This window comes from Malaya genurostris, chromosome 2 (genome assembly GCF_030247185.1).
Source record: "Malaya genurostris strain Urasoe2022 chromosome 2, Malgen_1.1, whole genome shotgun sequence".
In the NCBI taxonomy this organism is placed as follows: Eukaryota; Metazoa; Arthropoda; class Insecta; order Diptera; family Culicidae; genus Malaya; species Malaya genurostris.
In genome coordinates this window covers 76,498,059-76,521,948 of record NC_080571.1, presented here as the reverse complement: position 1 = coordinate 76,521,948, position 23,890 = coordinate 76,498,059, and the positions used below count along the sequence as shown (strand labels likewise).

The 23,890-nt window shown below is 38.2% G+C and overlaps 1 protein-coding gene across 3 annotated transcripts in view; it reads left to right on the top strand.

Annotated features, from left to right (window-relative positions):
- The window catches only part of LOC131428522 (arrestin homolog), a 365,484-nt gene that overhangs the window by 165,560 nt on the left and 176,034 nt on the right, over positions 1-23,890 (top strand). For all 3 annotated transcript variants that reach the window (XM_058592519.1, XM_058592517.1, XM_058592518.1), the window contains one exon: positions 21,100-21,646. In XM_058592519.1, coding sequence (XP_058448502.1) covers positions 21,582-21,646 — 65 coding nt within the window. In that variant the 5' untranslated portion in view covers positions 21,100-21,581. The remainder of the gene's footprint in view (positions 1-21,099; positions 21,647-23,890) is intronic.

Here is a 23,890-nt window from a genome sequence, read left to right as displayed (position 1 = left end):
TAAAAACTACATTTATAAAATAAAAACAATTTTCCAAAAAAAAAACATTATTGAAAAATTGATTGAAGCTGATATTTTATCCAAAAAGTCAGGCTCAACAATCGTTTGAGAATTATTTTTTGCTAAAAGAGATTGTGTAAAACTCAATCAAGCCACTTTGATAAATTGGTTGCACTGCATATATAAATACATACTCGCTACCTATTATTTGACTTCTTTTTGTTTAATTTTGAGCTCTTTTGAATGTTTTTTTTTATTCGCTCCATCAATTGTTGTCAAAATACAAAAAGTAAATCCACTCAACAGCGAGAGTTTCGTCCAATACGCTAAAATTAAGTAAACCGTATCAACCTGAAATTGAGTCAATACGACTCAACTAAATATACTATATTCCGTATGTTGTTTAGTTAGTGTTCACTGAATATAACACTATTCTAAGTACAGATAACAACAGCGAGAGTTGGTCTCGCCCCCTTACTACACTGATACAAATTTGCACGATCGATTCATATGTAAACACCACTTCAATTTAATATGCTTTTTCATTTCAGTACATAACCAAAGTGATTTGTTTCAAGATTTCATGTGCAAATTCACTAAGATGCAAGATGAAATTTCCGAAATCGAAAAAAAACCATCGAATATTGTTTCCAACCGTAACATTCGATCCCCGATAGAAAACTAACAAGAACGGTTGATTAGGCTATCATTGAACCTATACAAACAAGTCTTGATCTGAATTCATTGCAATATGTTCGTTATATCCGTAGTTAAATAGATGCAATACATTAGGGCATATTCAGGAGTGTTCTAGTTCTAGATGCATAATTTTTGTCAGTTTTATAATTTAAATCTAGAAATTATAACAAAATAAACTGGCAGCCCAACAGCGTTTTATCTGTGTTTCAAATAAAGAAAAAATAGAACGGCAATGTATACCAGTTTTAAATTTGACAGTAGAACTGGTCGAATAAATAAAACTAAAACGTATTGCTGGGGATACGGTTGTTTCAGTTTCATTTACATTATAGACCACCCATATGAATCTTGCAGCTGCTGAATTTGCTCTTAGCATACTAATTCGATTTTAATCGACTGTAAGTTGTTCAGAGTAGCGTAAAATGATACAATCGCAGTGAAAACAATATTTTAGCTGTCATGCAGAACAACGATTTGATAACTTCAAGCAAATCTCACGCCAGATTAATATTCCAATTCGAAAACAGTCTGTGCGCTTTGTGATGAGAGTCTAATCTATTCTGGTAATTGATGTTGAACACTTTCATTATCAATGAATGCAAACAAAAACTGCATTGTCAACATTGTACCCCGGCGATAAATACCTTATCTACGAACAATAATACATGATTGCTGGTACGATTCAATGTTTATCTATGTCCATAAATCCATGGTAGCCACTTGAAATGAAACTGCACGGAAAGAAACTTGCGATCGCAATTGAACTAAAATATGTGTTTTTTGAATTTGATTTACTGGAATCGACGTTTTGTAGTTTGATCGAAACGTGGCAAGCCATTTGTTTTGCACGGATGGAGATACCGATTCAGCTCAAGACTGATTTTTTAAAAAGGGCGGATTCTTGGATGCTCCTTCTTCAAACCATGATAAATCGGAAACTGTAAATTGTTCAAAAATGGTTTCCAAGAATAAATTGTAAGAAATCAAATGGGCACTTTGAAGGAAAACGTTTCTTTAATATTTTTTAAAATAATTTTTGCTAGGCACGAAAAGAACACATTAATCACATTTCTTCGATGTTTGACCACAGACTAACAAACAGAAAGGGGGCATTCGCCCCTGGCAAACGATTTGAGGGGGGCGGCAAAGTTATCCTTGGGACCTTTTTTTTTTGCTTGCCCAGGTCAGCTTTCCGGAGATGGGGTTCAGCTTTGTTTTTGTTTTGCTCACCAAACCAACGATGGAAGCGGCAAATCTCTTATTTTGCCCCGGCGCCAAATTTCCTCGGTGCGCCACTGCATGCAGGATACAGATTTAATACATATTGCCAAAACTAAATACAGATTTCTGCCTACTGCTCATCCTTCAACGCAATACAAAATCGAACCCATGTTCTGTTACGATGTTTACTTGCTTCTGGTCTGTCGTCTGTGTGCCGGGTGAATATCATCAATACAATCAAAAATAGCCTGGATTACTACGAGTTCATTTTTTATCGGGCCCGATAATGAGCGTTTGTAACATTCTGTGCCAAAAACTAACTAAAAGGAATAAACATTACAGCTATGTATATACAACAAACCAATAATTAGTTTTACCTACCTGAGAAGTCATTTTTCTGAACAACGTTGAATGTGTGCGTGTTCATTCGATGACAGTTTCACTCAGTGCAAATTTGATGGTTCTCAAGTATATTTGTGACACATTTGTTAGGGGCTATTTGATTTATTACTTTTTAGGTTTAGTGTAATTGGCACTGAGGGAACTTGCATGGCCGCCATTTTGATGTTCTATTCAAATAAACATCGAAATAATAAAATTATGAAATGTGAGGGACTTTTATGATTCATTTTCAGAACGTATGCACAAGTTTTGACGCAACGAAACAGATTTATACAAAAATAACGATGAATCACAAAAATTTATTTTTTGCAAATGTTGGAGATTTTCACAAAAACCACAGAAAAGGCCTCAAACTCGTAATAAAAATCCAATATATTCTTACTGATTGTATTCAAACCCGATATGACACAAACATATTTAAGAAAAATATTATTAAAATGACAGTTTATTCATAGCGGAATTCATTCCATCTGAATAAATTCAATATTGATTGTGAAATTGGTTTTAAAATATTCTTGAATTTGGAATCATTTCGAAAAGGATTTAACGCAGGTTTATGCTGGTTCTTCAATTAGCTTTATAAACCATATGAGGAATGGTCCTCTTGGCAGGAATATGCTCTTATAGTGGGTTCAGTAGGCTTTCGTGGAGTTTAAAGTTTTAATGCAAGTTTTATGATGTAGAATTGAAGACCACTACAAGTATTTATTATTATTAAAAATGTTTGTTGGGTACGGGATTTTCGTTTGCCGATTTTGAAACAGACCATTGAACCGGGAGCTACTTTTTCGTTCAACAAACCCGGCAGACAGGGGTCTATTGTTGAGCCATTTTCAATATGAGAAGTTGGAGTTCCATTGAAGTAGCTTTACTGGAGAGTTTTGGAAGTTCCAATTATCTATTTCTTTAAATTGTTAACACTACATACCTGTACCATATTTCTACTTCGCGCAGAATAACAACACATTTTCTTTTTATATGAAAAAAACACTCAATTTTAACATTATTTCTGTGGGAATGAAAACAACAACAAACTGTTCCAACAAACTGAACGAGTATTTAGTTTGGTATGTCGTTCAGCAAACGCTCCACGCCCAACAAGATCAAACCTCTTTCTCAGTGAAAGTGTATTGAAGAATCTAGCTAACTCTTTTGCGATTGCTGCGCTGTTCAAGTGGCAAGCTTTGAACTAAGCAATTAAGCAATTTGACGTCTCTGTTACCCACACCGAGGCAGAGTGCACAGAATCTATTTATATACGAAATTAGCATGTGTGCGAGCCGAAGTCAAAGTTTGTTGAGGGATCAATTTTACTCTGAGGTAAAAACATTTTTGAATCATAATCATACACTGCGGAAAAAGCTATAAACGTATGAACCAAGTAAAAGACATTTCCATTACGTATTATAGACTTTCATAAACGGGTTTATGTCTTTCTCATCATTTCTCTTGGGAAGTCAGTATTTTTATTGCATATATGTCTTCAATAATAGGTATGATGCGGCTCGACAAAACTCACTGGGTATTTGCGAAAAAACTCCCACTAGCATTCACCGCATAACCACTGAAAATAGCCACACCAACACCTTCACACTTGGATTGGACAATGGTGATAATTTTCAGATTATGCTTGAAGATTTAAAAAATTGCTGGTTTTTAATATTTTTTCTCATGAATCAAATACTAATATAGAAAGTCATGTAAAAATTCGGTAAAAAAATCTCTCACTAATATTTTAGTGTCTTTCTGTGGTATGTTTGATACATATTTATGGAGAAATCGGAAATATGATCGGAATCTGGCAAACCTAATAAAAATCTGGCAAACCTTATCGTAGGTTGAAAATTCTGTGTTGATTTTTGAAATCCGAAAATCTATTCAAATCCAGCATTTTAACCAAAAGAAAACAAACACAAAAAAATTATCGAACCATTCGTTAAAACCATTTGGTTCACAGTTTACGGTAGTTGTTCGACAATTCAGCAATAACCGAACGATCGGTAATCAATTCAATTGAAGTTGTTGAAAAATCGAAAAACAATTACCGACATTGTCAAATTTTCTTATTTCAACCACAAAATTAGTGGCCAACGAGAATTTTGCGCTAAATTGAAATTCCGCTGGCTTGTGTCCAGGCCAACTAAAATTATCCTCAGTATAATAAATACTGAGTATCAACTAATTTATTAATTATTTTGGTGATTTTGCTGTTAAAATCAACTAGTTAAATAATAGCAATGCGAATTAGGAGCTGAGCTAATTTCAGTCGTTCCGTGCATGACGGCAGTGAGCAATATCGACGTTATTAGGTTTTGCACGAACATAACATAACCTCACAAAAATGAACAGAATGAACTTTGTTTGACAGTCGCCGTGTATTTGTTTACAGTTTAAAAGTTCATCAGACGTTCATAGTTTAAATTTAACAATTGCAAGTCGTCTCACACTAAACAGATTTATACAAATATCGCTCCTTGATGCTGGAAACGCATACAGGGCAATGTTTTTAGTTCTTTTCACTGTGGAACACGTTTTTAACAGGCACTTTTTCGTCATATTTCAATTTTTAATTTGCAGTCGCAAAACAAAACAAACACACGGCAACTGTCAAAAATGAATTTGATTCATCGACAGTTCATTTGTGTCGTCATCGTGCAAAACTAAATTACTTATGTTAGAGACAGGCTGCAGTTATCAGGACCACAAATTTACCGCTCTCCCAGAGGGCCACTTATAAAATTATGCCCCGAAATAATGTAATACGAGATCGTGTCAAAATATTTAACAATTTGTTACACTCATTCGTTCAAAGCAAAAGATAAAAATCCGCCTCATTCAAACATTCAAATTGATTTCCCATCTCAGCGATTTTATCACTTTTTTGAAAGCAATCAAGACCTACCTTTTTAGATCATTGAAAGAACACTCCGAAGGTGAAATCAATGCAAAAAAAGTTTCACATCATCCTACAAAAATTACCACGATAAATGGCTTTCCGGAAAGGTTTACGTTGAAAGCAAATTGAAAAGGCTGACAATTGTCAAGTAAGTAGCTACTCATTCGTGCCGTGACTATCGGATCGATCGGACGTAAATTCTGCTTTCTCCAATCGCGTGGTGAATTGTTTTATTCCGTTATCAAGGTCATTCCGTATTCTATTGTGTGCATCAGTGCGGTCGAGTGATAGTTCTAATTAATCCGTTCTCAAGGCCGACTGTGAGCTTGTGTAAAGCAGCACTGCGTGTGGTACCGTTAGCCAGCGCCAGCGCTGGGCGCTGCGTATATATCGTTGTACATTAGAAACAGTGATAAATATATATAGTGATAAAAAGATTGGTTTCATTGGACAGTGTAGTGAGAGACTAAAAACAAAGTGCTTTTTCCTCAAAGAGGTTTTTTGCACTTTATTGAACTGGAGTATTCACCGGTCGCCTAGGACCGGGCCTTGTCGGCCGATCACCCTTCGAGAGCTAAAGCTAAGTATTTTTTTTCTTTTTCCCTGTTGTTCAGTACCATTAGATTTTTATTGCCCCCTAATATTTACCCGCACGGACACATTTCCGTGCCATGACAAAAGGCACAGAATTGCCTGACCTTCCCCTAGATGATCAAATGGATGCTTCTGATGGCAATAAATCTCGCATTAGAAGCTATCCCGATGGGCTTGCACTCTCGGCCGGACCGTATGCGGTTTACATCCGGACCAAAGCGAATGGTAAAAAATTGAACCTTCTAAAACTTTCTAATGACCTGTCCTCGCGATACAATACTGTACAAAAAATTGAGAAAGTACGCCCGGACAAGCTTAGGGTCTTGTTAGCCAGTGCAAAACAGGCTAATGAGATCGTTCGAAGTGAGAATTTCACGCGGGAGTATCGCGTATACGTACCAGCTCGCGAAGTCGAGATAGACGGCGTGATCACCGATCCGAGTCTGACTTGCGAGGACGTTCTTAAGCATGGGGCAGGCGGTTTTAAAAACCCCCTACTCAAGAACGTTAAGATACTGGACTGCAAGCAATTGCGTTCAGTATCGACCGCTGAGGATGGGACTAAGTCCTATATCCCATCAGACTCGTATCGGGTGACTTTCGCTGGCTCGGCTTTGCCTAATTACGTCCTCCTGGACCGAGTCCGTTTACCTGTTCGTCTTTTTGTGCCGCGGGTCATGAACTGCACCAATTGCAAACAATTGGGACATACAGCATCCCATTGTTGCAATAAATCCCGGTGTATAAAGTGTGGAGGGAGTCATGCGGATAACTCCTGCAGTGGAGACAATGAAAAGTGTCTCTACTGTAAGGAGGGGCCGCATGACCTCTCTGATTGTCCCGTGTACAAATTGCGTAAGGATAAAATGAAGCGTTCACTCAAGCAACATTCCAAACGCTCTTTTGCAGAAATGTTGAAATGTGCTACGCCACCTACCGAAAATCCTTACGCTTACTTGTCAACTGACGAGAGCGAATATGATGACCCCCTCGAAGGTACATCTTCGGCTGTCCCTCATAGTTCATCAATTAGAAAGAGAAGAAATAAATCTTCTCAAAAGCTCCCTAGTAAGGGTTCGAAGATGTCCTCTGATGGGTTCCGAAAAATTACAACAACTGGTAGTGATGGCAAAAAACCAGAGAAAAAAGCTCCAGGCCTTGGAAAATTAAATTCCGAGCAAGAATTTCCATCACTTCCTGGGACTTCAAAACCCCCGAAAGTCCCTAAAGATCAGTCAGAAAATTTACCAAATACTGGGTTTGTTAAATTCTCTGATATTGTGGACTGGATCATGTCTACTTTCAATATTTCTGAACCTCTTAAAAGCCTGATAATGGCTTTTATTCCTACAGTTAAAACATTCTTGAAGCAGTTGACTGCAAAATGGCCCCTTCTTTCAGCGATCGTATCCTTCGATGGCTAAGACACCCACCGAGGTCACGGATACAATCACTGTTATACAGTGGAATTGTAGAAGTATCATCCCAAAAATAGATCCTTTCAAATTTCTAGTAAATAATCTGAAATGTGACGCATTTGCATTGTGCGAAACTTGGCTAACTTCTGAAATACCCTTAAACTTCCACGATTTTAACATTATTCGTCTGGATCGAGATGATTCCTATGGAGGAGTACTTTTGGGGATCAAAAAGTGCTATTCTTTCTATCGCATTAACCTCCCCTCGATACCAGGTATTGAAGTTGTCGCATGTCATGTTACAATCAAAGGCAAGGACCTTTGCATTGCTTCCATCTACATTCCTCCAAGAGCCTCGGTTGGGCATCGGCGGCTCAATGATATCATAGAGCTTCTTCCCGCACCGACGTTGGTTTTAGGAGACTTTAACTCACACGGTACGGGATGGGGCTGTCTTCACGACGATAACAGATCAACTATGATCCATGATATCTGCGACAACTTCAATATGAAAATCTTGAATACGGGAGAAATGACACGAATTCCTGCACCACCAGCAAGACCAAGTGCGCTAGACTTATCCCTTTGCTCGACATCGCTACGGTTGGGTTGCACGTGGAAGGTAATCCCTGATCCCCACGGTAGCGATCATCTGCCTATCGTAATTTCAATCGCCACCGGATTAAGACCATCGGAAACAATCAATGTTTCGTATGACCTCACAAGAAATATTGATTGGAATAGCTATGCGACCTCGATATCTGAGAAACTAGTAACAACACAAGAACTTCCTCCGGAGGAAGAGTACACGTTTTTGGCTGGCTTGATTCTCGACACCGCGACTCAAGCTCAGACGAAACGTGTACCCGGCGCGAAAACTAACATCCGTCCCCCCAACCCGTGGTGGGACAAAGAGTGCTCAGAATTAAACGCGGAGAGATACACAATTTGGTTTCCGCAGGGGTAAAGGAACGAACGATTGTCTTGCGTTGCTCTCAACCGAAATTCAAATGGCATTTGCTCGTAAAGAACAAATGGCGTCAGTTTTCCTAGACATCAAGGGGGCTTTTGATTCAGTTTCCATAAACATCCTATCTGAGAAGTTGCATCAGCATGGTCTTTCACCAATTTTGAATAACTTTTTGTATAATCTGTTGTCCGAGAAATACATGTATTTCGCGCATGGTGATTTGTCGACAATACGATTCAGTTACATGGGTCTTCCTCAGGGCTCATGCTTAAGCCCCCTTTTATACAACTTTTACGTGAACAACATTGATGAATGTATCAACACATCTTGCACGCTAAGACAACTTGCCGACGACAGCGTTGTGTCTATTATAGGACCCAAAGCTGCCGATCTCCAAGGACCATTGCAAGATACCCTCGACAACTTGTCGACATGGGCTCTTCAAATGGGTATCGAGTTCTCTACGGAGAAAACTGAGCTGGTTGTATTTTCAAGGAAGCGAGAACCAGCACAATTACAGCTTCAACTAGGGGGTGAAACCATAGCTCAGGTCTTCACATTTAAATATCTCGGGGTCTGGTTCGACTCCAAAGGCACCTGGGGATGTCACATTAGGTATCTGAAACAAAAATGCCAACAGAGAATCAATTTTCTTCGTACAATAACCGGATCATGGTGGGGTGCCCACCCAGGAGACCTGATCAGGTTATACCAAACAACGATATTGTCCGTGATGGAATATGGATGCTTTTGCTTCCGATCCGCGGCGAACACTCATTTCATCAAGCTGGAAAGAATTCAGTATCGTTGTTTGCGTATTGCCTTAGGTTGCATGCAGTCGACTCATACGATGAGTCTTGAAGTACTGGCGGGCGTCTTACCGTTGAAAAATCGATTCTGGGATCTCTCATATCGATTGCTAATTCGATGCGACATGCTGAATCCGATGGTGATTGAAAATTTCGAAAGGCTTGTCGAGCTCAATTCTCAAACCCGTTTTATGTCCTTGTATTTTGATTACATGGCTCAGAATATTAATCCTTCTTCGTTTGTTTCCAATCGTGCTCATTTCTTGGATACTTCTGATTCTACTGTGTTTTTCGACACATCCATGAGAGAAGAAATTCGTGGAATCCCGGATCATGTGCGCCCTCAAGTGGCCCCAAATATTTTTTATAATAAATTTAGAACAGTCAACTGTGAAAAGGTGTTTTACACTGACGGTTCAAACATCAACAGGTCCACAGGCTTCGGCATCTTCAATCAAAACATCACCGCTTCGTACAAACTCAGTGATCCGGCTTCAGTCTACGTCGCAGAATTAGCTGCTATTCAGTACACCCTTGAGATCATTGAAACCTTGCCCAAAGACCATTACTTCATTGTGACGGACAGTCTAAGCTCAATAGAAGCTCTCCGGGCAATGAAGCCAGGAAAGTATCCCCCATATTTCCTGGGGAAAATACGGGAACACTTGCGAACTTTATCTGAACGGTCTTATTTAATATCGTTAGTCTGGGTCCCTTCGCATTGTTCCATTCCAGGCAATGAAAAGGCAGACTCATTGGCTAAGGTGGGCGCATTAGAAGGTGATATTTATGAAAGACCAATCTGCTTCAATGAATTTTTCAGTATCTCTCGTCAGAAAACTCTCGAAAGTTGGCAAACTTCATGGAGCAATGGCGAACTGGGACGATGGCTACATTCCATTATCCCTAGGGTATCGACGAAACCTTGGTTCAGGGGGATGAACGTGAGTCGCGATTTCATTCGTGTTATGTCGCGGCTCATGTCAAATCACTACACCTTCAACGCACATCTCCGGCGTGTTGGGCTTGCGGAGAGCGGTCTCTGCACCTGTGGCGACGGTTATCAGGACATCGAGCATGTCGTGTGGTCGTGCGTAGAGTATCGTGACGCCAGGTCGAAGCTACTGGAATCCCTTAGGGCCCGAGGTAGACCGCCTGAGGTTCCGGTTCGGGATGTGTTGGCGAGTCGGGATAGTTTATATATGCTTCTCATATACCAGTACCTTAAACACATTGATATACAAGTGTAATGTGTTATCCCTCGCTCAGAAAGTATAAACTCCACCTACAGGTTCGACACTAACATCCGCCCGATTCTCTCGATCCCCGTCCCTGTCCACCATCTTCATTGGAACTAACAAGATCTTTTTTTTGTCACTAACTTTTTCGTTACCCCTTCCCTATCTCTTCACCATCTCGATGGCAACTAATTAGATCTTTATCGTTTTCAAACATTTTGTTCCCACATCCCCTTTTTACCCCGTTTCCACAATATTTACTTTTTTTTTCATTCTCTTCCGTAACATCACCATCATCGTCCACGGAAGGCCGCCCCAGTCGAAAACCAGCATGCGGGCCACCCGCCGGGCCTTCGTAGCCTGGGGGTGTTTCCCGCGGACCCACGCGGACCGAAGGATGCGGCCAACATGGATCTTCGCCAACGGCATATGGAAGACCCTCATGCGATATTCAATTCACCGGCCACTACCGATAGCTTCTCGAGAATCCGCTACCGCTACATTACATAATGATACTTTTCTAGTTTTAAGTTAGTCGTAATTAAGATTAGTAAATACCCTTGGCATCTTAGAGCTTAAGCAGTGTGCCTTAAAATTATACTATAATATTGAATAAAAAAAAAAAAAGTAAGTAGCTAGAAAATGACGAGTCCAAAAATGGCACATCTTTGCGCGCCTACATCGTACTGAAGGTATTTTTCCAGTTTTATTTTCACAAGAAATCACTGGCAGCTGTTTTATGGTAGGATTGGTAATCACATTCCCGGAAATAATCGGGTAACTGAAACTGACTATCTCGCTCTGGTTTTTTTTGTTTTCGAGATGAAATTTGACTTCTTTGCTTAGCACTTTTGCTCTGCACGAAAATCAAATTGCGTCACGCCGTCGGTCGTTTGTTTGTTGATTTATTTGATCACCCCACCCAAAAAACGATGCACAGCCGGGCTGAACTTTTCCACTGAAAGTAGCCAAAGTTCTTGCTTCAATTCTGACGTCAGTCGATCGTGATAACAGCCCCATATTATCGGATTAATCACGAACGAATTTTGATCCGAATATGCTGCCGACCGGTTCGGGTTGTTATTGTTGTCACCGATTCGAAGAAAATCTATCCGCTTTCGCTAGCTTGTTATCGACCTGACGGGTTAAGAGCAATCGTACACATATAGAGGCAGAAGCTCCTGCTATCCCGGGGAAAAGCCTATTATTTTTCCGAGAGACAGTCCCCCGCTGTTCGCTCCGCTAGGTATATAAATCTAGGTTGGATTATTTCAGGGAAAAAACTGAGAAGCTGCCATAGCTACCGTATTCTGCTGTTCGCGGCAGTTTAGTTCTATATTGATATTAAGCGTGTGTAATCCAATCCGACCCGAGGCTGTTTTTACGAAACTTTCGATTTGGAATAGATCGGGATGTCACTTGTTCGCAGCAGGAATGCTTTTTCTTACAATACCTTTTTCGCAGTCAGTGGTCATCGCCCACACATATCGAGTGGGGAATCAATTTCAAATGAAAAATCGATTGATGGAACTCAATTTGGAATTCATTCTGAATTCCGAATAACATCTCGCCACCAATTCATTGTTTCATTCAATAACCTGTCGGAAATGAGTGAGAAGATGCAGACTACATTGACGTTGCACTTTCTTCTTTTTCTGCTACACTTCGTTCTGACTTTGATGGCCCACTCAATCAATTTTGTTTTTCTAGAATCGATCTCTTTATTCTATAATCAAAATTGTTTGTATCTAAGAGTATGCAGAGAGTGATAAACGCTGTTCGTTTGGAAGAAACATTTTTGTCAGCATCATTCCAAACGAGCAAACAACATGTCAAATCCAACTCATCTGGAATTCAATATGATTTCGGAATGCAATAGCAACCAATTCCGACTCGGATCGGTTCGACATGTTGACTGGGATAAAGTTTAAGCAATTGTCAACCTTTTCGATGAAATGTTTTGATTGATTGCTAACATTACGAATGAGATGTCGTTGCTGTTTTCTTACATAACATTCACCAACATATATGTTTTAAATGATCTTCTTCATACACGAATTATGTGAACGCCACTTGCGGTTTATTTGAAATGTACATTGCAGTTTTTTAAAATTTATGTTATTATTATGTGTTATTCTAACAGTAATCATATGCTCTGTTATTGAATAATTATCGTACTTTTTTTTATATATCGTTTATTTATACCCGGCTTTAACCTAATTTTGGTCGTTCGCCGGATTATCGTACTTAAATACTCTACGAAGTTATATATTATTTCATATATGGCGACATGCGTTGCTTATTCTTAGAATAATTTGCAATAGTTTACAATCTTCGTTGGATGCAAGTCATACATTGATCTGATAAAAAAATTGCATCATTACACTGTATAAAGACTGTCCCAGAAAGTATGGACGTAACCAAAAACCGCTGCCATTTCGCAATGGTTCAGAATCTGTCAATTTTTATGGCTGCGTCCTGTTGTTTACACTCTTCTCTAACCACTTGTGCAGTTGTTTATTCGTTTTCATTAGTTTGTTTCGAAATGCGTGGACTTTCAGCAGAACAACGTCGAAAAATTGTGTACAAATGGTGTACAAAACGCGGACTGTCAATGGAATGGACATGGAAAAATGGAAGGAGTAAGTGAAAAAGCCGTGCGAAGTGCAATCAGGAAGTTCGGTAAGGATAACACCTTTGAGGATAAACCGAAAACGGATCGAAAAAAGGTCCTGCTAACCCTCAGTTGCATAAACGTATACTGAAGGCGTTCGAGCAAAAGAAGGAGGTTTCAGTTCGGGATGTGACCAGAAAAGTGGGCACTACGAAGTCAAATGTTCTTCGTGCTAAAGAACGTTTGAATCTTCGAACCTACAAGAAGCATCGATCAGGCCGAGGGTTCGAAAGCTGTACAATACGATTCTTGCTGGAAATTTGAACTGCATAATCATGGACGACGCATCCTACGTGAAACTCGATTACAAATCCTTGCCGAAACCACAATATTATACGATGCGAGAAGGGCAAGTGTTAAACAAGTGTTAAAGTGAGACATCGATTGAAGTCGAAAAATTTGGTAAGAAAGCTATGGCCTGGCAAGCAATTTGTAGCTGCGGTAAGATTTCGAAACCCTTCATCACCACTGCTTCAATAAACAGCGAAATATACATCAAGCGATGTTTACAAAAACGACTTCTACCCATGATTCGAAGCCACAAGCATCCTGTTGTCTTCTGGCCAGATCTTGCTTCTTGCCATTACCCGAAATCAACGGTAGAATGGTATACTACCAAAAATGTCACTTTCGTCCCAAAAGACATGAATCCACCAAATTGCCCACAACTTCGACCAATTGAGAAATTTTTAGCATTCACGAAGGCACAACTTAGGAAACATGTGTCGGCAGCCGAAACCATTCAACAGTTCGAAAAAGATTGGAAAAAAGTGTCAAAACTTGTCGCCAAGAAGTCTGTACGGAATTGAATGAGGAACGTTCGCAGAAAGGAGCGCCAGCTAGTCTACAATGGCTAAGTGGCAAATGTTGGGAATAATATTCTGTTTTTGTAGTCTAATATTATCAGTATATCGAATAAAATTTGAATATCCAACACTTGAGAATTATTTACAGCGAAATCAAAGTGCGTCCATACTTTCTGGGACAGTCTTTAGGGAAGAGCCGGCAGTTTTGGGATATTTTTCACATGACATTTTTTATAACTGTAAATGGAAAGTATTTAAAAATTCCGTACTTTGGCTTTTTGTGTATACCTACTTATCATCATTATGATTGTTTTGTTAACAGATTCTATGGTAGTTTATGCATAAAAATTTAACTTGAAAATTGGTTGACTTTTAGCCGAAGGCACCCTCTTTGGCAGCTGCCTTAGGTTACAACTGTCATACTTGAACTTATAATTGTTTCAATTGATAAAACTATGAATAATACTGTTCCTTGTGAAGAAAAAAATGATTGTCATGGTATTTGCTCACAACTTCATATTTATAGTAAAAGTAATATCGTAAATTATGTGTACAATACAGGGTGCTCCATCTTTTATGTCGGTATGTATACATATAAGTGATGTATTTTTATTCAGTTTGGTTTCTTACAGTTTTTTTGGACTAGTTTGTAAAAACAATATCAATTAAGTGGTCACCTTTATTAGCAATTACAAAATGACTTCTTTTTTAAGGGGCTTAGGCGATTTTAACAATTCTAGGCTACTTGTCAGCTTGGAGCAAAATCAATACTCATTTCAGCGACGCCATCGCACGGCATCATATTCAACGTATCATGACAATTGTATGGGTACACAGTGCTGCTATTTTGGTGCGCACGAATTTGACATTTCTTTCCACTACTTCTATGTACGAGATTCGATGCGGACTCGCCTGAGGGTGCCATGTTCGCGAAAAAGGATGTTGCCAATGATTTGTTCGGGAAATGTGAGAACTGGATATCTTGTTATTAAGATGTCTTTGCTACTCTTCAATTATGGACCAAGTTCGAAGACCAAATGGCTGTCACTTCTGGCTCCGTAAATATAATGGAATAAATAACATAAACGACTAACCACACATTTTTTAACGGCTGAATTTATTCGAAGATGAATCAGCAAATTTCGTTCAATTTAGGCTTGTTTAAAAGCTAACAATGTCCATCAAATTTGGAAGGGTTATGGCGAACATTTTCGTTTCGAGAGTTGTGATGGTATATGTGACGTTACCGACAAATCCCAGTGATTTTGTAATGAAACAAAATTCAAGATAAAAGAATTGATTTAGAAAGACTTAGACTCGTTTGAAAGCTATTTATAAATTTTGTAGTTGATTTGACGTATAGACGGCATAGAGTGATATAACTAGTGTTTCTTGTCTGATTAATAGAGAAGATGTACCGTACCGGTTGTGAAGTGGCTAGAATTTAGATCATTTCGATGTCAACATTTCATGAGGGCACATAAACCAATGAGAGTTTCTTTTTGTTTACTTTCTCTTTTGTGAATATCTCCTTAATTTTCAGGTGTACCTACAAAGCATTCGTGTAGAATGAAAGACAATATCCCCATGTTTCCAACAGTACCAAATATGTAACGAACGTTTGTATAATAACGCAGATATAGTCGAAAGAGAAAGTAAACAAAGAGAATCTGTCAATTGTTTTCAGGCCCTTTTGAAATGTTGACGTCGATTTGTTCGATGTACGCTTTACCAACTCAGATGCTATTATAGAAATGTGTCTATCATAGCTCAGGGTGGCGGAAATGGTAAACGCGTATGCTCGTTTTTTTGTAAGTTACAGACGGTAAGTTATAGGCGTTACGAAGCGTTACATGCGTTGTGTTTTTTGTACGTTTCAGGCGTTACGAAGCGTTACATGCGCTTTTTTTATGCAAGTTACAGGCGTTACGAAGCGGTGTTGTTTTTTTGTAAAAGATAGGCGTTACGAAGCGTTACATGCGTTAATTTTATAAGTTATAGGCGTTACATACGTTACTTTTTGTAAGTTATAGGTGTTAGGAAGTATAACATGCATTACTTTTTTGCATGTGTTAGGCGTTACAAAACGTTACATGCGTTACTTATTTGTAAGTTATAGGCGTAACGAAGCGTTACATGCGTTAAATGTTGAAGGCTAAGGTGTTATAAAGCGTTACATGCGTTACATTTTTTTGTAAATTACAAGCGTTGCGTGCGTTACGTTCTGTAAGTTATAGGTGTTATGAAACACGATTACGACTACTGTCGTTAACAATGCATTTTTGAAACTGAAATCATTATGCTCCGGCTCTGATGGTATTCCGTCATTAGTGTTAAAGAAATGCTGCAGAAGTCTTCTTGTACCTTTGACAAAACTGTTCAACCTATCTCTCCAGCTTGGATTTTTTCCCGAATCTTGGAAAAACTCGTACGTTTTTCCCGTTTATAAGAAAGGCGATAAATCCCTTATTTCAAACTATCGAGGAATTGCCGCATTATGTTCAGTTTCAAAACTATTTGAAATATTAATCCTGGACTTCATAGCTCACAACTGCTCCAGTTACATATCTGATACTCAACACGGTTTCATGCCTAAACGGTCTACGTCTACAAATCTTGTTCTATATACATCATATATCATTCGATCTATGCAATTGCAATTGAAAAGCTCGACAGGCTTGGATTTAGAGGCCCCTTTCTCAATTGGATTGAATCATATCTGACTGGTCGTAGTATGACCGTGAAAATTAGCGACTGCGTTACTCCATCATGCATCGTGAGCTCTGGCGTTCCTCAGGGAAGCCATCTAGGACCATTCATATTTCTGCTATATCTAAATGATCTGAATTTCGCATGGCAATGTATGCAGCTATCATTCGCCGATGATTTCAAGCTGTCCCATCTCATCAAAGATCTGAAAAACTCAAATTTCTTGCAGTCACAGTTGGATGCATTTTCTAACTGGTGCAACGTCAACAGAATGGTTCTGAACGCCTCTAAATGCTCCGTTATCTCCTTCTCTAGTAAACGAACCACAATCACGTATGATTACACTATTTCGCAAGCGGTACTGAAGCGGGAGACATCAATTAAGGATCTAGGAGTGTTATTGGATTCAAAACTTAGTTTCAAAGATCACATAGAATATACCCTCTCTACACGGAGAACCCTTCGATCATAAAATTGCGATATCGCAGTTTTTAATTTTTGCGATAGTTGGTTTAACTAATTTATTTTCGATTCAACCAATATGGTTTTTGATTTGCATATATTCAAGTAGTTGAAAAATATGTTGTTTTGAATGCTGTCAAATGCCGGAGACAGTTGAAAGCAAAACAATAATCGCAATGCAAAATCAACAACTTTTTTAGTTGAAATCTGTTCGCGTCGCTTTAAAATGTCAATGAAAACAACATCGATGGTTAAAGCGTTTGGTGAAATTGTGTTCATTCGATTTGAGAAATTTATGATGACAAGTGTTTATCTAACAGCGGTGTTGTGATAAAGTTAACCTTGTTTAAGATGAAAAAGATTTGGTGACAAATTAGAAAATGTTAATGAATCGTAATCTTTCAGGTATGTGCAAAAATTTTATGCTTCAAATTCGATCATTGATTTACTTTCAGCAGACTGTTTTACTTCCAGCTGTTTGATACCGATGATGATGTTCATGCATTAGCAATAAAACGCTTTTTGACATGAATTTAACCGTTGTGCACTCGAAAAAAAAAACACCTTTAACCACCCGAATGGGTACCCGGGTACCCATTTTTTTAAATCGCTGTAAGTTGAGCATTTTTCAACCGATTGAAGTAATTTTAGCACTGTTGGATTCAGGAACTTAAGCTCTTTGGGATTGGTACCCATGAAGATGGACATGGTGCTCCTGGTTCCCAGGAACCCGGATATCCTAAATGAGTTCCGACATCGAGGCATTTATACACGGATTTCACGTATTTTTGTAATCTTATCTAAGAATTGCTATATGAAATCAAGTGCTATGCTGAGTTGTTATGTTTATATATTTCAGGGGGCATCCGTTATGTACGTAACATAAAATTTTGAATTTTTCTACCACTCCTTTCCCCCTTTGTCGAGCATTTCTCAATCTTTTCACCATGTATTGTCACGTATTTTTGAAACCTCTCCCCCCTAAACGCGTGACGTACTTTATGTATGTTCCCTTATATACTTCACTTTCTTATCTTCAGTTTGAAAATTATTATGTACTTCAGGCCTATTGCGAGGAGCACGCAATACAATTTTTAATTCTGGCAACAAACATTTCGAAACATCACGAAGTTACTTCCCAAACAGTTTCGTTCTCATTTATATTTCCTTTTTTTCGTTCTATGAGAGTAAGTCCAGAATAGGCCAACTACCCTTTAGATGACGTCATTTTTCTACAAAAGGTTCATTTTGGTACGGCCTTTCTCAAATAGCTGGTTTGGAAAAGTTTCAAATTAGTAAATGACATTTATGGTGGAAAACACAAGTGTCGGAACATTCTACGGAAATCCGGATTAACGGGAACCAGAAGAACCTACTACAGCAATATACACGGCCATCGAAAAGTGGATAAATTTCTGAATTTACCCGTACTGAAAAAATTCAAATCGGATGGAATTTGCCTTAGTTACAAGCATTTTTATTTGTGGGTACCCGGGTACCCATTCGGGTGTTTACGTAATAAAAAAAATTTGAGCCCCCCCATTCGACCCCCCTTACTGTAAAATGAAAAGTCAAAGCATGAGAAGTTATGGTCCAACTAGTTCTTGGAATTGACCGAATTGCAGAATCTTAGTTTAAACCTAACTCAGAAATTTCTTATTTTGAAATTCGAAAAGGTACCCGGGTACCCATTCGAGTGCATAAGGGTTAATTTATGAAGGTAACAGGAGCGAAGGGTTTCAAACACACAGAATGCGCTGCGATTGAATGACGCGTTTGAATTGCCGTCGCAAAATTCCAATTCCCAGCGGTTGATGCACACAAGCTCATATAAATTTGACTAAAATTTTCGCAAATCATTAACATTGTTCGAATTGATTCAACTATTTGCAATGTCTAAAACAAATAAAACCGATTTATTTTTCAACTGACATAATTTGGTTTCAATAACAACACCAGTTATTTCAACTAAAATATTTGTTGAAATTGAAAGGTATGTGTCTTCACTAATTGACAGCATTTTTTTTTTCAAACAGTTAAATTAGTTGTTTCAACCATCGTTTCTGCTAATCGAAAAACAAAAATGACAGTTTAGTTAAAACAACAATCGATTAGTTGTACCAAATTTTAACCAATCGAATTCAGAAAATCAACTAATATTCTGGTTGAAATGGGAATGGTTCCGTGTAAGGCATTCAAGACGCTAGGTTTCATCTTTCGCATCTCGAAAAATTTCAATAACAAATACTGCCTGAAATCGTTATACTGCGCTCTAGTTGGCTCTACTCTGGAGTATGCTGTTGTTGTTTGGGCACCATATTACCAAACTGATAAGCTGCGCATTGAAACTGTCCAGCGCAAGTTCATTCGTTTTGCTTTGAGTCGCCTGCTCTGGAGAGATCCATTGAATCTTCCAAACTACGAAAATCGATGTAGGCTCGTACACCTCGATTTGCTATCTGCCCGCCGTGATACACTGAAAGCTGTTTTCGTCGCGAAGATGAGAAGGTTTTATGCCTGCTGGAGAAGGAGAACAAAAATCTCAGCTCCAGCGGGCTTTCCCTTGCTATTAAATAAACAAATAAACATTACATGTAATACTTTTTTGTTAGGTTTAGGCATTACTTTTTGCCTTTCTCATATAGAAAGGTTATGCAATCACTGTGAAAACCGACTTTTGAACCGAGGCCCGGATATACCATTCGACTCAGTTCGTCGAGTACGCAAAATGTCTGTGTGTATGTGTGTGTGTGTGTGTGTGTGTGTGTGTATGTAACGTTTTTTTGCACTAACTTTTCTCGGAGATTGCTGAACCGATTTTCACAAACTTAGATTCAAATGAAAGGTCTTGAGGTCCCATAACAAATTCCTGAATATTATTAGGATCCAACTTCCGGTTCCGGAATTATGGGGTAAATTGCGCAAAAAATTGTGAAAATAAGTGCACTAACTTTTCTCAGAGATTGCTGAACCGATTTTCACAAACTTAGATTCAAATGAAAGGTCTTGAGATCTCATAACAAATTTCTGAATATTATTTGGATCTGGCTTCCGGTTAGGGAGTTATAGGGTAATATGTGCAAAAATAAGAAAATATGTGTTCTAACTTTTCTCATAGATGACGCGACCGATTTACACAAACTTAGGTTTAAATGAAAGGTCCTATGGTCCCATAAGTAATTCCTGAACTTCATGCGGATCCGACTTCCGGATCCGGAAATAGAGAGTAAAGTGGGTTAAAAATTGTATACCATCACTGAAAATGGGGAAAAACCTAAAAAAAAATGTTTAAATCGACCTCAAATTTAACTTTTTTGTTAGTTATAGACGTTACGAAGCGTTACTTTTTCTTAAGTTGTTACGAAAGGCTACATGCGTTACTCTGTTTGTTGTTTCACTTGCAATGTGTATATTTCAACAATTTTTTTGTTTCGATTATAGAGGTTTTAACCTTAATGCCATTCGTCTCTTCGGGTCAGAAAATTTTGTTGACCCTATGTGCGAGTTTGGGTATTGAACCCGGGTGGGCTGCGTGAAAGATATCGACTTATCCATCACACTATACCCGTCCCCTTTCAACAATTGAAAAACTCTTATAGATCTTTTTAAACATTTATAGCCCTTGAAAGGGCCTGTTTGGTAGAATTTTCTCCTCCGTTGATCACTTTTCGGTATATTTTGCTCCAATGCAAGCGACCAGCATCAAAATGCGGATGTAATTGCTCTTGTTTGAAGCGAAACTCAAACTGCGAACGGTGCACAAATCAAATCTCTCCGTATTTTTCCCCACATTAGAGCAAAAACTACATGAACTGCGAAGGGGCGCACAAAGGCGATCGGCAAAATCAGCAAACCTTATCACTCTCCCAAAAATTTCACTTTTCTTAAATGGAAGTATTCTATCCAATCTTATTCTGCCGAAGTAGTAACTTTCCATGAGTGATGAAGTTCAAAGCCCTGAAAGCAGTTTCAACCCGGCTTCGCGCTGCTATGCGATACTGATCTCTCGAAGGTTGTTTTTTTTTTGTTGTGATTCTAGTTTTTAAAGCTGATTTTTCCGACAACTGTGAATCTGGAATCAAAGGAATAGATTCTTTTGTTTTGTATTAACGGCAAAAAAGCTTTTCATTCATTACCAACCAACATATTTTTTTTAATATGAGCAAGTATTAATATTAGATTTTCATTCTCTTTATTCCAGATCAAATTTCACATCAAAGAGTGTTGCTCTGGAACACGTTTGTATCTAAGCTGTTTACCAAACAAAGTCAAACATTTGCCCATCAGTTTCACATGTTCAAATGATTTATAAATATACGGATACAATCAGTTGTGCGGCAATCTCAGATTCAACTCCTCAAAACGGATTCAGTGTGAAGTGATCCAAATGATAAACGTCAAAATACCGCACAAACACGTACGAACTCGTATCACAACGGCACGGAAGTCGAATCCCAACAATCACAGTTCGTTTGGTACAAATTGAAATAAGAGGTCCTGGGCGAGCCTCCTGGGTCGAAGCGGATAATTCGAAACAAGCATGCCCCATTGCCTTCGGTGAGGATTTTCTCTGGGGTTCTGGATCTGGAGTTTGCGGGGGAGGAGAGAAAAAAAGATAAAAAGAACATATTGTACCCAGTCTCTGTGGGAGAGCAGCTCGCTTTTCTGCCTCGGTAAAGCAGCATGCTGAAGGAAAAGGAAGATGATCAGGAAATATGCAAAGCGCCATCACCCTCACCGGAGGAAAGGTTCGTATGCGAAAAGGAAGCTTCGATTTTCCTGTGATGTTTGCATTTACTAGAAGTAAGGATAAAGATAAACCGACCTAGCATGGGGAATTTCTGGGTTTGATTCACAAGCATGTGCGGAATCTAGCGATGCCTACTAAAAGTTGAAGTTTTGTTTTGTGGTAAAATGAAGCGGAATTAACCCGAAATGCGAACGGTCAGGAAAGTACTTGGACTGATAGGACTTTGGCTATTACCCAAAAATTTTGTGTACTGCATTGCCGTTACCTGGGCAAACAGCTACATAGTTAGGAGTAAATAAACTGCTAACATTTCACTTAAGAGCCATTCCATACGAAATCGAAGGTTTTTACTTGTATTTTTTTATTTAGCTCAAATTTTGCATATATGTTACATTCTTTATGATTCAAAGAGACAGACAAGTCCTCGCTAATAGATAGAGCAGTTCGTTTGTTAAACTCAAAACGACATGAGTCGCAAATTTTAAATTTTTTGGTTAACAGATTTATGTTAAATCATTTTTTTTTTATTTGGAAATATTACTTTTATTATTCCGGCATTCAAGAATTCTCTGGAAAAAATGAGTATATGAACGCGTGACTGGTCACATTTGCATAACTTTTGAGCGCGGTATGTTCTCGTAGTACTATATTCAGCAAATTGACATACTGTGGTAATGTCCGTGAAAGTTCTTATCCATCCAAAATCTCCTTGGAATATAGACCTTGAGGTATACCAACGAAACCGATAATATAAGTGAGTGTCTTTTTTGTGATCCATACTCATAGTATCACATTCAATTAACTGGAGCCTTAAGATCTACCAGCATAACAAAATGCAATAACCAACTTATTGATCACGGTCTATACTCGTAATTCCACTTACAGTTGAGAGGTTTATTGTAGATGGTCTGGGTCACCCAGAAACTACATGGAGCTCAGGCTTCTACCAGAAAAACGAAATGCATTAAAAAACTCAATCTTCACGCTCTATACTCGCGATTCACTGAAGTCCTTGGATGGCTGAAAATATTCATGAAAAAGATCAGAATAGAAAAGTAAGCAATGTGTAGCTCCACGACTATGAACAGCATTGAAAAAATATTCATAAGCTGCTAATTGTTCGTAATATCTTAAGACCTGTTTTCACTGCGGTTCTGCGACTACTGAGAACATACCTGGAACAGCTATAAATAGACAAGTAAGCAAAGTGTAGCTCTAAAAATATGAACAGCAAACAAAAAATAGATGTTATCCGTTGTAGTTCTTGCTGTGGCACAGTGTTGTCTATAAGAACATTATTCCAAGTTTCTTGGAATATCTCTTATGGATTTCCGTATTCTCGGAATGTACTCAGATGGTTCTAGATGCTTTTGCGTATGAACTTAGTTGGATTTTTTGTGTTATTGACACTGAAATCGAATGGAATTGAAAAAACCTTCTTTTACGCGATAAATTTGAAATAACGCGATGTTTTATTTAATACTAGCTGACCCATCGAACTTCATCTCGTCTGAATTTTTTTTTAATTCATGTTTTCGAACAGTAAAATTGTCTAACGTTAATGTTTTATTCTATTATTTTAAAGATTAACGGCCTACAATAAATGAATTACGACAAATTCATATTCAACACATTGAACTCGGCCTGAAGAAAAAATATCATTAAAAATTATTGTGAACGCGTTAAAAGCTTCTGTAAAGAAAAACCTATTTTAATCCACCTAGTGGTGTAATGATGCCTTTCTCATATTACTCATTACATCATAAATATAACCGTGAAATTCGCAAAAACAACTGTTTATTGAATAGAAATAAGAAAAGTTTGTTCCAACCTAATCTAACGAACTCTATAAAATCTGTTTACCCTGTAGTTCCGGAACCGAAAGTAGTATCCACAACAAATTAAGGAATTCTGTATGAAACTGTAAGACTTTTCTTTTGAACCTATCAGTTTGTGAAAATCGATTTGGCCATCTCCAAGAAAAGTCAGTGAGATCCTTTTTGCAGTTTTTATCACTATTTCCAATTCTTCCGAGACCGGATGCAGATAAACGGAATAGCCAAAGTTGGTTCGTTTACTACCAACAAATATGATCTACAAATTGGAACAGTTTTGAACGTAGTTAAATTATAATTATTATTATTATTATTATTATTACTATAACTATTATTATTATTTTATTATTATTGACATCACTACACAACGTGTACGAAATAGAACAAAGCACGCCTTAAGCGCTATT